The sequence below is a fragment of the Sesamum indicum genome, linkage group LG1 (genome assembly GCF_026168435.1).
Source record: "Sesamum indicum cultivar Baizhima isolate 11 linkage group LG1, ASM2616843v1, whole genome shotgun sequence".
Lineage (NCBI taxonomy): Eukaryota > Viridiplantae > Streptophyta > Magnoliopsida > Lamiales > Pedaliaceae > Sesamum > Sesamum indicum.
This window is the reverse complement of record NC_142657.1, coordinates 1,398,203-1,412,058: the sequence shown is the minus strand read 5'-3', so window position 1 is coordinate 1,412,058 and position 13,856 is coordinate 1,398,203. Positions and strand designations below refer to the sequence as shown.

The 13,856-nt window shown below is 35.3% G+C and overlaps 2 protein-coding genes across 2 annotated transcripts; one reads left to right on the top strand and one right to left on the bottom strand.

The window, feature by feature from the left end:
* The first annotated feature begins 855 nt into the window (after positions 1 to 855).
* LOC105168665 (serine/threonine protein phosphatase 2A 57 kDa regulatory subunit B' kappa isoform) lies at positions 856 to 4,870 on the top strand. Its single transcript, XM_011088829.3, has 2 exons — positions 856 to 2,859; positions 4,102 to 4,870. Exons 1-2 carry the CDS (start codon positions 1,723 to 1,725, stop codon positions 4,438 to 4,440), a joined length of 1,476 nt encoding a protein of 491 aa, XP_011087131.2. The 5' UTR covers positions 856 to 1,722; the 3' UTR covers positions 4,441 to 4,870.
* Positions 4,871 to 5,169: 299 nt separating this feature from the next.
* On the bottom strand, positions 5,170 to 11,528 carry LOC105168570 (cyclin-A2-2). The gene is made up of 12 exons (XM_011088739.3): positions 11,333 to 11,528; positions 9,552 to 9,899; positions 9,157 to 9,436; positions 8,301 to 8,434; positions 7,866 to 7,958; positions 7,400 to 7,533; positions 6,993 to 7,068; positions 6,411 to 6,487; positions 6,283 to 6,316; positions 6,054 to 6,203; positions 5,840 to 5,974; positions 5,170 to 5,594 (listed from the first exon to the last, which is right to left on the bottom strand). Exons 2-12 carry the CDS (start codon positions 9,852 to 9,854, stop codon positions 5,541 to 5,543), a joined length of 1,470 nt encoding a protein of 489 aa, XP_011087041.2. The 5' UTR covers positions 9,855 to 9,899; positions 11,333 to 11,528; the 3' UTR covers positions 5,170 to 5,540.
* Positions 11,529 to 13,856: the final 2,328 nt, after the last annotated feature.

Genomic DNA, 13,856 nt, shown 5'->3' with positions numbered 1-13,856 from the left:
TACACATATAAAAGTGAACATGTAGCTCATCGCATGCATTAGCGTGTGAAAATATACAAGTGTATTGGGCCAAAAAAGATTTATCTAACCAGCAATAAATTAGTAATAAGTCAATTCGTGGTAAATGTGATTTTTAATTCAATTTTCTTTTGCTGATATGGCAAATTCCCGTGGATTTAGTGTGGATCTATCTATTAGACAAAAATAAACATTAAGATTACTACATATAATTTTTCAAACTACAAATAGTGTATGTATAATTATACGAAACCTCATGTGAACGCAATGTAACTATTCCCTATTATTATTAAAAAGGGATAATCACACTTCCATCCCTAGCGGTTTGTGTAATTACACATAAACTTCTTGTAGTTTAAAAAATTACATCTAAAACACTTTAAATTCACTTTCATCTAATAAATAAGTTCCCGGTCAATCACAATTCATCAAATTTGTTGATATTAATAAAAAATCGAATAAAAATGCCTATTTACCACTACTTAGTACTGATTTATTACAGGTTAAATAAATCTCTTTATGATCAAATAATCTTATACATATTCAAACGTTTATGCATGTGAGGACTTATATCTTTATCGTTATAAGGATAGTTTATTTTATTAGATAAAAAATAAATATTAGGGATACAAAATATAATTTTTCAAATCACAAAAAATTTACGAAAATGTAATTATCCCTATTAAAAATAAATTGAAAACCATAGCCAATTTGGATACTTTTACTTGGAATTAACTCTGAGGTAATTATTTTGGTTTTATTGTGGGGAGTTGGGGGGCTGTTCATAAAATGAAAAGGGGGTTCATCATCATTTTAATTTAGGTGTTGGTGTTGCTGCTTTTATCAACAGCAATAGAGAAACAAACAAAAAAAACTCTCTGTTCAAATTATTGAATTCATCCCTCTTTTCTTTTTTACCTTTTCCACCCCAATCCATGGCAAATTTCATAATTAAGCCCTGACACACACACACAGAGAACACACTCTAGTTCTTTCTTCCACCCCCCCTCTCTCTGCAAGTACATGTACACACACACATGGATAGAAAACGCATGTATAACTGAAGATCCAACTTTTCCCTGTTATCTGCATGTGTGTGTGTGTGTTTGCGGCTTTTTTCTTGTTCTTCTTTTTTCTTTTAGCCCCTCTTTCAGTATTTGAAGAATCCTAGGTGTGTGTTTCCCATTTAAAACAGTAGTACTTTCTTCCGTTCAATCCTTTGAATTTTAGTTTATGTCTAAACACACACAGATGCGGATACACATACACTTATGTAGTTGTTAGTGTTGGTGTGTAAAAGCATATGCATGCGGAGAAGAAATTCTTTTTTATGTGCTTGTGTTGTGATTTGGGTTCTCTCATGATGGGTTGGTTCTGGATTTTTGGTTGATTGAACTGAAATCTGTGGCATGCATTGATGATTTGTGGGATTTCTTCGTGTCCTTATTTGACATCTTTGTGGGAAAATTGTTCAAAGATCTCAACTTTCTACGATTTATGTGGTAATTTATAGGGCGTTCTCAATCGAGGGTATTTATTCCAGATCCCCAATTTTATCATGCATGCATCACTTCTCTGGGCTAGGTTTTTAATCCGCTCCCTTCACTCCAAATGCCTTTAATTTGAAAACCGTACAACTTACATTTTTCTTGACAGTTTTATTTAAGTTTTCATCAATTGAGAAAACAAACTTGAAAAACAAGAATGTGGAAGCAAATTCTCAGTAAGCTTCCGAGGAAGTCCCAGAAACCGGATCAAGATTTACAAAGAAACCCTGACTCGGGCCCTAACACACCGTCCTTGGGTTCGGGACGGATCGGTGCTGCCAACCCTGCAGCCAAACGGGCTTCTGCTGCTGTCTTTCCTGCCAGCGTGATTGCGGGAATTGAGCCATTGCTTCCCTTTAAGGATGTCTCGAGTTCAGAAAAAATGAATCTTTTCATTAGTAAGTTGAGTCTTTGCTGTGTTGTATTTGATTTTACTGATCCTGCAAAGAATATTCAAGAGAAGGAGCTTAAACGAGCCACATTGCTTGAGCTTCTCGAGTTTGTATCCGAGAACCCCCCCAAGTTTTCGGAGCCTGCAATTTTAGCATCTTGCAAAATGTGCTCCATTAACTTGTTCCGTGTTTTTCCACCTCATTGTCGGTCAAGAAACACAAGTTCAGGTGAAAATGATAATGACGACGAGCCGATGTTTGATCCAGCGTGGTCACACTTGCAGATAGTATATGATTTCTTGCTCAAGTTTGTGACTTCGACTTCTTTGGAAGCGAAGGTTGCAAAGAAGTATATAAATCATTCCTTTATCTTGAGGATTATTGACTTATTTGAATCAGAGGATCCCAGAGAAAGGGACTGTTTGAAGGCGATTCTGCATAGGATTTATGGGAAGTTTATGGTTCACCGGCCGTTTATACGAAAATGCATTAGCAATGTGTTCTACAGATTTGTGTTTGAGGTGGAGAAGCATAATGGGATTGCGGAGTTACTGGAGATCTTCGGGAGTGTGATCACGGGATTTGCTTTGCCTCTAAAGGAAGAGCATAAAGTATTCCTTTGGAGGGCATTGATCCCGCTGCACAAGCCGAAGTCATTGGGGATTTACTTTCAGCAACTTTCATATTGTGTCACTCAGTTTATTGAGAAGGAGCCAAAGTTGGCCAGCAGTGTGATCAAGGGGCTGTTGAAATATTGGCCAATTACGAATAGCCAGAAGGAGGTGATGTTTTTGGGTGAGCTGGAGGAGATTCTGGAAGTAATTAACATGACTGAGTTCCAAACGGTCATGGTTCCATTGTTCTGTCGCATCAGACGGTGCATAAATAGTTATCATTTTCAGGTACCTTTTCTCTTTTATAGTAACTTCTAAGTTCCAGTTGTTCGCTAATTTATTATAGATGACGCGTGAAATCCTTTCCTTACATTACCATAATTTGTCATCAATAGTCGTTAGACTTGTCAAAATATCTGTGTCTACGGAGAAGTATAAGATAATGAAGGACAACAGTATTTTGTTTCTTGCTTGTCTGGTATCAATTATTAATTGATGATGGTTTATTTGACCGGTGTGGAATCTAAAACATACTGATTGTATTTGCAGACGGAGACAGTAGGATAGAAGATGGTAATATACCGATATTAAATGTGAGAAGAGGGAAGCCCTTTTCTATGGGGACATGGACTTATTTATTTTATTAAATTCCCTGCTGAAAATGGACAGTTGCAAAGTCTACTTATTTAAGCAATTATCCAAAAATTCGTCATATTTATTGTTAAAAGCATGTGAAATTTCACTTTGGGTTAGAAACCTTGAGGATAGTTGCGGAATTCTATGGGTCAAACTCTGTACATGTATGTGCTTTTGTGATGGTTTTTATGTGATCCTAGAAAGTGTAGTTAGCTTTGCTGGGATATGGTTTGAGGATTAAAAGTTCTATGAGACATCATGGTGGAGTAGTAGATTGAAATGATATATTAGATGCTTGGATCCAAGATTCGGAAAAAGATGTCGCATAAGAAAGGGTGTTAACTAGCCGCATTGTGTACGTTTAGTTTGCACGTCTATGGGTGGAAGTCCTGGTTATGGGATCTGAAGAAAGGGCCGAGGGCATATGTTAAAATTTGGCTTCTATTTACACTGACCAAGTTTTGTCAAAATCGTCTGGGTCTTGGTTCATTAGCGACAAAATTCCCATTTTTTTAGACAGCAAAAAGTCAACCGATCCATGATTTGCATCTCTTGACACGTGTCCTTGATGGAGTTTTATTACCTTAATAATTAATCCCTGAAGCAATAGCGAGTTCTTTACCTTGTACAAGTTATAATGCATCACTACCGCTCCAAAAACCTGCAAATGAAACTTGTTTTTATCATGGAATTGAATTTGAGGGAGACCTGAATGATTGTGTTTTCTTGATCATTTTGTCAACTTCCTACCTAAAATTTGTTAGGATTCTATTTCCTTAGACAGTATCGAATATCATTATAACCAATATCTTTGTTGCCTTTGGTCTTCTCAGACCAAGATTTAAACATTAATACAGTAATTCTAATTATTGTTCTCCTCATTTTCTGTTGCAGGTAGCTGAGAGGGCTTTGTTACTCTGGAATAACGACCAAATTCTTAATCTAATTGCACATAACCGGCAAGTCATACTGCCAATAGTATTCCCAGCTCTGGAAGTGAACATGCAAAACCACTGGAATCAGGCCGTCCTGAACTTAACTTTAAATGTAAGAAAGGTGCTCATGGAAATGGATGACGCCCTGATCATGTCTTGCATTTCCAATTACCAAGAGCAGCAAGAAAAGATGAACATAGTAGATGAAAAGCGGAAGGAAGTTTGGGAGCACTTGGAAACCGCCGCCGCTAGTCTCAAGCCAATAGCCGGAAACACTGCTGTTCTGGTAACTCATTGAACAACTTCGACATCCCATTTATTGCTGTTCAGCTCGGTGCATCCCTAAGTCGTTTTGTGCAATCCGTTTTCCTTGTTATGGTTATGGCCGTTGTCTGGAGGCTGCATGGCTTTGTTTGGATGGTCCCAATGACAGCCTGTTGTTGTTACCGAATCTAATCTCCTACTGTTTAGATATATCTCTTCCCTAGGAAGGGCATGGGAAGAGTCCCCTAATGCCTACTGGATAGTGTAAACTAGCATCTTTTGTCAGCTACATGTTTTCATTTTTCCCCTTTTTTTGAAACTTATTTTCATCATAGCTGTTGTATGTTTGCAAGTTGACTAGTAACGTTATCGTTCTCTCACAGTCAACTGCTCTTGCCTGTATGGATATATAGGGAATGTCTGAAATGATTTGCAATTGATGTCTCTTCTTATTTGTCTCAAAATTATTGTTTGGTGGGAACCATGTAGTATGGGCAGACAGAATTTGAATCTTACAGTAAAAGATTTGTACACATCTACTCCATACATTGCATATCTTAAGTGCTTGTTCTTTTGTTAATATTATATACTGAATGGCATTCATATGCATTCCCCAAAGTACTCATCGTGCAGTTAATGTTACATACTCCATGTTTCAGTTTTATATTCTGCAAACATTATTCTAGTTTTGACAAGAACCTTCGAAGCTCATATGTCTTAGGTATTGATGAGTTCTAGAACTAATGTAGATACAAGAACCAAATGTTACAATGTCAGTTATTTCATTGATTGAGTGTCAACTGTCAAGTTCAATACAGGCAGAGATCTAAATGGCTACACCTCCCAGCCAGCAAGCACTTAGCTGCTGTCAAATAAATTCCCCCAATAAATAAAGGACTAATGAGACACACCCTGTTTTCTAAATGAATAAGATTATATCATTTCTTCCTTTACATCTTCCCATTACAAAACAGACTGGAAGCACCAGAACAGATTACAGCAGTACAACAATGGTGAGGGATTGCGAGACGAATAAATAAAGAATGAGGATGCATCCATTAGCATCCAGTTATCTGTAAGTTTGCCTTCACAGTAGAATCAAGTCAGCTGTAGATGCGACAGAATCTGTTACGCTTAGAAAAGTGATTGGACAGGTTTCGATGGACACAGAGTTGAAACGCACTTGAACTGTTGTGACAAAACAACATCAAGAAACAATGTCACTGCAAGATATTATGATTAGCTATAAACTCATAGATGACTTTTGCTCAATGTTATTTTCTGATTCTGATTTTGATTTAGATTGTTGTTTCTTGAACACTGTATTAAAATTTGAGCAACCTTCTTCGTTGGCTTTTGTTTGTATCTATGTAATTGCCGGTGTCCATAAATTGTGAAAAGTTGCAAGGTAGTGGGTGGAAGATGTATCGAACCTTAGATTGCTTATATTTTTCACGGATGGCATTAAGCATACATCCACTGGTGTTCAATTGTAAGTCTTGCAATTCCAGAACGGTGTTTTTCAGGTCTGATGTTTTGTATCTTGTATAGTGCTCCAGAGTTGGATTCTGCAGAATGCATCTTATTATTTATACAGGTGAATTTAAAGAGAAGATTAATGGGGTGATGATGGTAAAGAAAGCGAACCCATGGATGGTCTGACTGATTAAGTGTCCATCTGGCTAGAAATACAGCAGAGGCGGCAATTAGGGACGGGAGGAACTTCAGGAAGCTGTACTCAATTAGAGTTAATTCTGCTAAATAATTCGCCAAGAATTCCAGCTCAACAGAAGGAACCTGGAAATGGGAGCAATTGATCTAGTGAAAACAACTTCTTCATCAGAAAACAGACAAGTGCAAACACCATTTCACACACCTCATGAGAAAGTTGTGCTGCTTGAATGAACCTCCTAAGAACGGCAAAAATTAAGAGAAGGTGAATTTCGTTATTAAGACAGCATTGGGAGAAGATATAGATTGCAGACTATGGGCATAGAGAGGTACCTGAGAAATTTCTTTGTGGTGGGAACAGACAATTGGAAGCCCAAAAAGTTCAAAACAAGACTTTCCATTTTCACTACCTGACATGCAAACTCATATCAGTTCTGTATGTACAACTCAAAATTATCCTGTCTAAGAACAGAAGCGAATTTAAGAAATGTCTCAAAATATATGAATGAGTTCTGTTTGTCGGGTAAATTAAGCAATTGAAGGTAAACTGAAATGCATAATATGCTGAAGAAGCAGAGTTAGGCCAAGGAAATGAGGATAGGAAAATGATCCATCATGTTGATAGGAATTGGAAGATTGAAATCTTATGAAGCTCATGCACAGATATGCACTGGCCACCGGCCAGCCTACAATAGACAAAAAGCCAGGTGCACTCCAGGAGGAATCTCTTTAGAGAACTAATACAGCATTTGCTGAATCTTTGGGTGAAATGAGCATTATCATGCTCCTATCAAGGAATGTGAGGCCAAAAGAACCAACTACCAAACTGAATAAAGAGTAACTGCCTCAGTTTCTCCTATTGATGTTAAATCGGATGAATAACAGAACTGGCTATTCAGAAAAACAAGGTCATACCTCGTCTTTTGTGTAGGTATTGTCTGTGATAAAGCAAAATTCTTCTACGCGAGGTGCACAAATTTCTTCATATTTCCTTCAAAGCATAAACCAGCAGATTACAAATAAGACTACAGCGGGGAGTCACTGAGCCAGAAAAGAACTACCAAGACATTCACATTTAAGATCGTGAAATTCGAAGCTGCAATTAACTTCCCATGTAATGCTGAAAAGTTCTCCACTAATGTGCTTCTTAGAAATTCTATGATCAATATGTAAAACAAAATGCAGAAGAATAAAAAGATATTCACTCGAAATCCATGATTTCTATCATCACTTTATAGGATAACTAAATAATTACATGAAACAAACAGAAGTTAGAAAAATAACATGTACTTGTTTACTTCTATAACTTGGGAAGAACTTACGAAGCAATTAGCATGCAGGTTACCCCAAGAAGTTGCAACTTTTGCTTCTCAATGTAATTCTCAGATAGGAATCTGTCTATAAGATTTACAGTGAGGTAGAGTGTATCAGGGACCAGCCTATATTCATCAGAAACCTGAAACGGATCCAATGCACATTAAACCACATAAAAGGTGAAGTGAGATGGAAACACTAGAGATCAAGGAAGAGAATAAAGGCTGAAATAGAAAAACGCAGGGAACTGAACAACAAGCAATGGACAGTCTCTTGATGACTAAAAGAGCCAAAAAAAGAAAGAAAAGCTTTAGCTTATATTCGAATTCCCGAGCATCACAAGCAACATAAAGCGAAATTGAACATGAAAGTCAACTAGATCTTAGAAAAGCTTGAAGCAGCAATGATTACGGCAGCAAAAAGAACAAGTGTGATTGAGGAAGAGTTCTGACAATATTCATTGAGTAAACTAACCTCAACAAGCCAATCAATCAGAATAGCCCGCATTCCCTGGGTGATGTCCGGCTGGATCTTTTCCATGTAATCAATCAAAGGCCTCCGGGCAAGCTGAGTTATATGACAAAAGAAGATTTTATGTGGAGAATAAAAGTTTCTTGTAATTTAGAAAATGGGATGATGGTGAATTCCTTTCCACTGTGAAATCTTTAATTTATAAAGAACCAACAGGTACACTGGTTATACAGTGTGATACAATATATCCCTTCTATGGATTGCGAAATGGATTAAAGCAAAAACACTCAAGTCTGCTGAAAACATTATGTGAAGGCAAAAAACATACAAGTCTTCTGGACAAATTATGTGGCAAGATGCTCAAATGTTGGACCATATGATAAAATTGCGAAGCATAAAGATTTAGGCACTAAATCAAGTTGTTGCAGCTCTACAAACCTGTGTTACGTACAGATTAGAATATATATCAGCTGCATACAGGCTACACATCTGTGGATCCTCGTGTTTTGAATCTATATCAATTATGCCCCTACCATCCAAGTTTTCCTCTTTCTTGCAGTGCTTTTCATCTTCTGCATGGTCGGCCAACAACATTTTATTCAAGATATCCTTGAGTCAATTTAAAAGATCAAAAAGTTTCATGCTCCAGCAATGACATATAAACTTTTTCAGCTTGTAATGAGCAATTTCATTTGAATGAAACTAAATTCACATTAGACCAACTTTTTGACATAGTTGATGTACTGACGACATTTGTACGTAGCAGATAGATCAGATCAATTATGAGATCTTCTCTTTTCATTGCTATGCCAGCATTTAAGCGAAAATCAGAAAAAGTAACATAAAGGAAAAGATACAAAACAATGACCATGTTCACATTTAGAAGTGAACATAAAAGATTTAGTGAAATATCTATACCCAAGGTCATCAATAGAAAGTAAATAAGGACTATATAATATTTTCTCCGTTCTAACTTTATCCAAGTCACTTTGAAAGATGAACTCTTTTGCTACTTTGTTATATTCTGTCCTCCTGAGAAGATATGCTACATGATAATTGTGAGACCAAAACCTGAGGTGTAAAAACCGTTGGTCAAATCCCTTAATCATGGAGGTGATTACTTTGGATGAAACAGATAAAAGGACTCACAAACAATATTTCTCAGAGATATAGACATGCATCTATTTTGATTATCAATCAGTTACAAACATGACCATATAGTTTCTTTCATAGTCAGTAAATAAAATATTTCACATGTTTTGGTTTTTTGAAAAAGCTTATTACAAAATCTGACCTTTATTACATCGAATCTGCAGTGGAACTTGCTTGCTGGAATTTGCCTTTGCAGGAATTGGGCCTTCTGAACCCAACATTTTTCCACTGACAAATTCAGTTGGTCCAATTGTCAAGTTTTGTTCGGAACCATTTTCCTGCAATTCCTGTACCTTTATTTTGTTCATTCCTTCCATTACATTTCCTCTTGTATCACCTGGTATCTGAGACCTCTTAGCAAAACAAGCAGGTGCCACCTTTACATTTTTCTGAGAGGAGCCATGTATATCCTGTTTGCTATGCTACAACATGCCATGTCCATATGCAGTAAGTTTTGGAACAAGGAAACATAAAGCTTAACCCTGCAGTAGGCGAACTAATGTTATATTTTCTAGAAAAGGATAATAATAATCCTACCTGACCTCTGCTTGCAGTGCAGTTCGTGCACACATTCTGACTTGTGATATTAGTTATGTCTTTAAGAGTAGCTCTTTTCTTACGCTGAGGACAAGCAGCTGAACCTACTGCTGGCTTCTTGACATCTGATGCTGCTCTTTTTGAGTTTGTTTGCAAGGCCTTGCCATCTTGTTTTGCTGAAGGATATAAAGGTGGCAGTCCCCCTGATGAGTCTAAGGCTTTTGCCCGTGCTCGTGTGATTCGCACAGTGGCCTCTCTGGAGTAGGAAGATCTGCTCTCGTCATTCATAACTGCATGCCTCATGGGATGACAGCTTGTCAAAATCAAGTTAACGTGGCTTCATGTTTGCTGCAAGTATACCAAGTACAAAATGTCACAACAACTTCCATCCACTTTGGAAGTCATTTTTAGGCAAAATCATGAACGTTACAACAAAAACAAAATGGGCAGGCCTTAAATGCAACTAACAATTGCAGCTAATTTTCAGATACTTTCCACCATTATTCTCATCTATTGATGATATTAAGTGTTCAACTTAAGGGCATCTCCTACATCAAATATTAGAGACATAATTACCAAAGCCAAGTCTGCTTAAGCCATATCCCATACCTATGCCATGAAATATTCCATGGAACCTGAGAAGAAATATGAAAGGACAATTTTGAGATGTTCTGACATAGCTTCCCACGACTACCAAGCAAGAAAGTGGCTAGAACAAATCTTAGTTGTTGAATACAATGCTCTGGTTATTAGAGCACCCTAGTAATGCTAACACAGATAAAGTTCACACTGAATAATTAACCAAAGTGAAGTAGGACATTTGCTAACTAAACTCATTAAGCTAAAGATTAATAAATGAAAACAAATAAATAAATGGTAGATTCATGAGCTCAAATCAACTATTGTTTTAGGCATTTTCACGGACAGAGTTGAACCATCGCAGGGGAAATTGTTCTACTGTTGCGGAAAAAGATGATGCCATTAACAAAAGTAAATGCTGCATCAAGGTGCTGTACAGTATGTTCCAAGACATGCAGCTTAATGAGGTAATAACATGAAATGCTCTGGCATTGAGAAACTTGCCACCCACAGTTCTATGGACTTTTATAAAAAAAATTCCAATTTTCTTTCAAAATAAGAAAATTTTATGAACCGTCCAAAACCATAATTCTATCAGTTTGTATCTGTCTATATAGCAATTTATTCTCAGCTTCCAAGCACTCAAATTAAATTAAATCAAAATACTCTCAGAGTCCGAACTAGAAATGCTCTTGTCCAAATACTGAGACATTTTTCAACGAATTCAAGTTTCCATGAGCTTAACTTCATGGATCCAAAACATCATGAGAACCTTCAGTTCTCCAAAAGTTTTGGAACTTCCGAATATAATTTCCTGTTTCTGCTAGAAAGCCAGTTCTACCAACATATCAAGACGAGGAGAGAAATACTGAAGGTACATTGCAGAAGGAGCTTCTGTTTATCGAAAACATGAAACTAAAAAAAATAAAAAATCAAATTCAATTCAAATTTTCATCCTCCCACAGATCTGTTCAAAATCATCTGAATTTTCAAAACAAGCTCAAAACACAAATGACGATAATCTCTTCTCTTTTCTTTTTCAGAAAATACAGCATACAACACAAATTCATCAAACCTGAACGAATAAAATCAGAAAAGAAAAAAAAACGTTTATAACTTTCTGAATCCGTAAAACACCAAGAGTAATTCAAAAAAAGAAAAGGAATAAAACAAAAAAAAAAAATGAAAGAAACTGAGCTCACTCTACAGCTTTGGAGCTCCGGAACAGAGTTAGGGTTTAGATTCACAAAAAGGCAACCTCCAACTGTAGAGATATACAGAGTGTGGTCCTGAGTGAGTGAGTGTGTGCAACTGAGAGACTGTCTGAAGGGAAGTGTGTGTGTGGGATATTATATATATAGAGAGAGAGAGAGGAAGGCGAGGAGAGGAGCGGGACAAAGGCAAGTTCAAAACTTCACCCAAAATCCAAAAATAAAATTCCGCTGTCTCCACACCTGATTTTCCTACTTTCACTTTCACTCCCTCTAATTTATTGCCTTTCCAAATTTACCCCACACATCTCTCAATATTAAATACCGCCCCCTGAATTTTCTTACTAAGGGAACCATTATACATTGCAAAAATAAACAACTTAATTAAAAGATATTAAAACATGTTTTAATAAATTAGAATAAAGCCCATTATATTTTTCTTTTAGAGGATCATAATAAATTTATTGCGATCTGATATTTTCAAGAAATAAATACAGAACCCATCAAATTAATTCATTTATAAATTAAGAAGAAAAGAAATTAGAAAAAAAATTAATTAGATTAGATATTTTTGAGTAGGGGTATGTGCTACAATTCTTATTAGATTGATTGGTTTACATTTTTAACACTTTTTTTGTGGTTCTATTTGAAATTTATCCTATTTTTGTGGGAGTTAATTTTGGTGCCAAATTGTCTATGATTTTTTTTTATTATTATTATTTTAAAGAATTATTAGTATGATTAATCCAATGTAGTGGTAGAAAATTGAAAATTCAAATTGGGCTTGAAAGGTTGGGTCAACTAATTATGACAAGGACATTAAAAAAGTTAATAATTTGGATGGTTTTTTCAATATATAATTGAAATGATGTTTGATCAATATAATTCATTATAGGACATTATGTGCATATATCCTTTTTTCTTTCAACGGAAGTTTGTTCGTAATAACAAATAAAATTTTATTGTTTGAAAAATTACAAATATCTCATTATATGAACGTTTTTCTAGTAAAAGCCCATTTCATTAGTATTCGATATGTTTTTATCCAAATTTTGTGGTGTGCTGTCTAAAATATCATTTGAAATTTGAATTATGAATTGTAATTCTATATATTTCAATTTTTTTTTAAAATATTCTTACGGACTAACCTTTTCTATTAATTATTTATTTGACCCGCCCTCGCTTTTTTTTTTTTTTTACATTTTCTCAATTAAAAAAATTAGCAAGTATAAGGCAGTAATTTACACGTCATTCTCTAGGGACTATATAATTATTTTTTATTTAAAAAATATTTCTAAATTCCCAATTAATCATAAAAATGTGAAATCTATAATATACATAAAGAGATACCAATTCTTTGGTGTCTCTCCTTTTTTGGTATGTTTTTAATTTAATTTATTTTTTTTTAATTTTCATCTAACTCCCTACCCCCACTATCTTTTGATAGTTATTTTTTTTTTAAATTTTTTATATCCTTTTTTTCATCATTTTTTACAAATTTAATATTATCTTATTATTTTGTGTATATTTTATTAAATAATAAATATTTTATTTTAAATGATATTTATAAAAGTTGCACATACACATAATGTCTCACAGATTACTAGTTATATATAATTGTACTGTGAGGACCACACCTATTCTTTAAAAATGACCGAGAAGCCCTTGTATATGCTATTAACAGCCCTCAATCGTCTCTTCTATCAATGTATATAATGTTCTTAACCGTCTGATCAAAGTGGATTCAATGATTTATAACAGATCATATAACTCGACAATGTTCATAAATACACAATCTCCAAGTACCATGTACATTTCTTTTTTGACATTTTTCTTATTCTTTTGATTTTATTTTTGAATAGCATTACTGACTTAAACATTAGACAGTTATAATCGGACATCCTTCGAATCTCAAAAAATTCAAAACCTGAGATCGTAGGGTAGGAGACATCCCATTCTTTTCTTGAATTCGGACCTCAAATAAAATCGTTGTAGCAATTTAAATAGAAGTTTTCAGAATTGGGGCATTCTTCGTGATTTACGACAAAACATAAATATAATTTAAGGAAGGTGGTTTTTTTCTTGGACACAGGCACAGCTGACCAAGCAAGTCAATGTAGTATTAAAACATATAAGGCCGAAACATAACTCCCTATTATCCGAACTCATTCACTCCCTGGGACCCTGTCCACCTCCAGTTGTCTGTGTCTCTCGCTGAGTAAGGTATGCAACTGCAGATTAGGACAAGCGTTTTTCCTGGTACATGTCTTAATTTATGAAAATATATATATGTTATAGACTTAAACATGTAAGACATGATTGGATTTCTTGTTGGAAATAGTATCTTATCTCCTACTCCATTCAACATACACATATCACGTGTATAAAATCTTTTTCTGAATAAAATACATAATGTCATCTTTATACACATGTCCTGTGTATGTCGAACGATGTAAGACATGAAATATAATTTGCAACAGAAAATCCAGCCTGTGCTAGGACAGCCAAATCACAA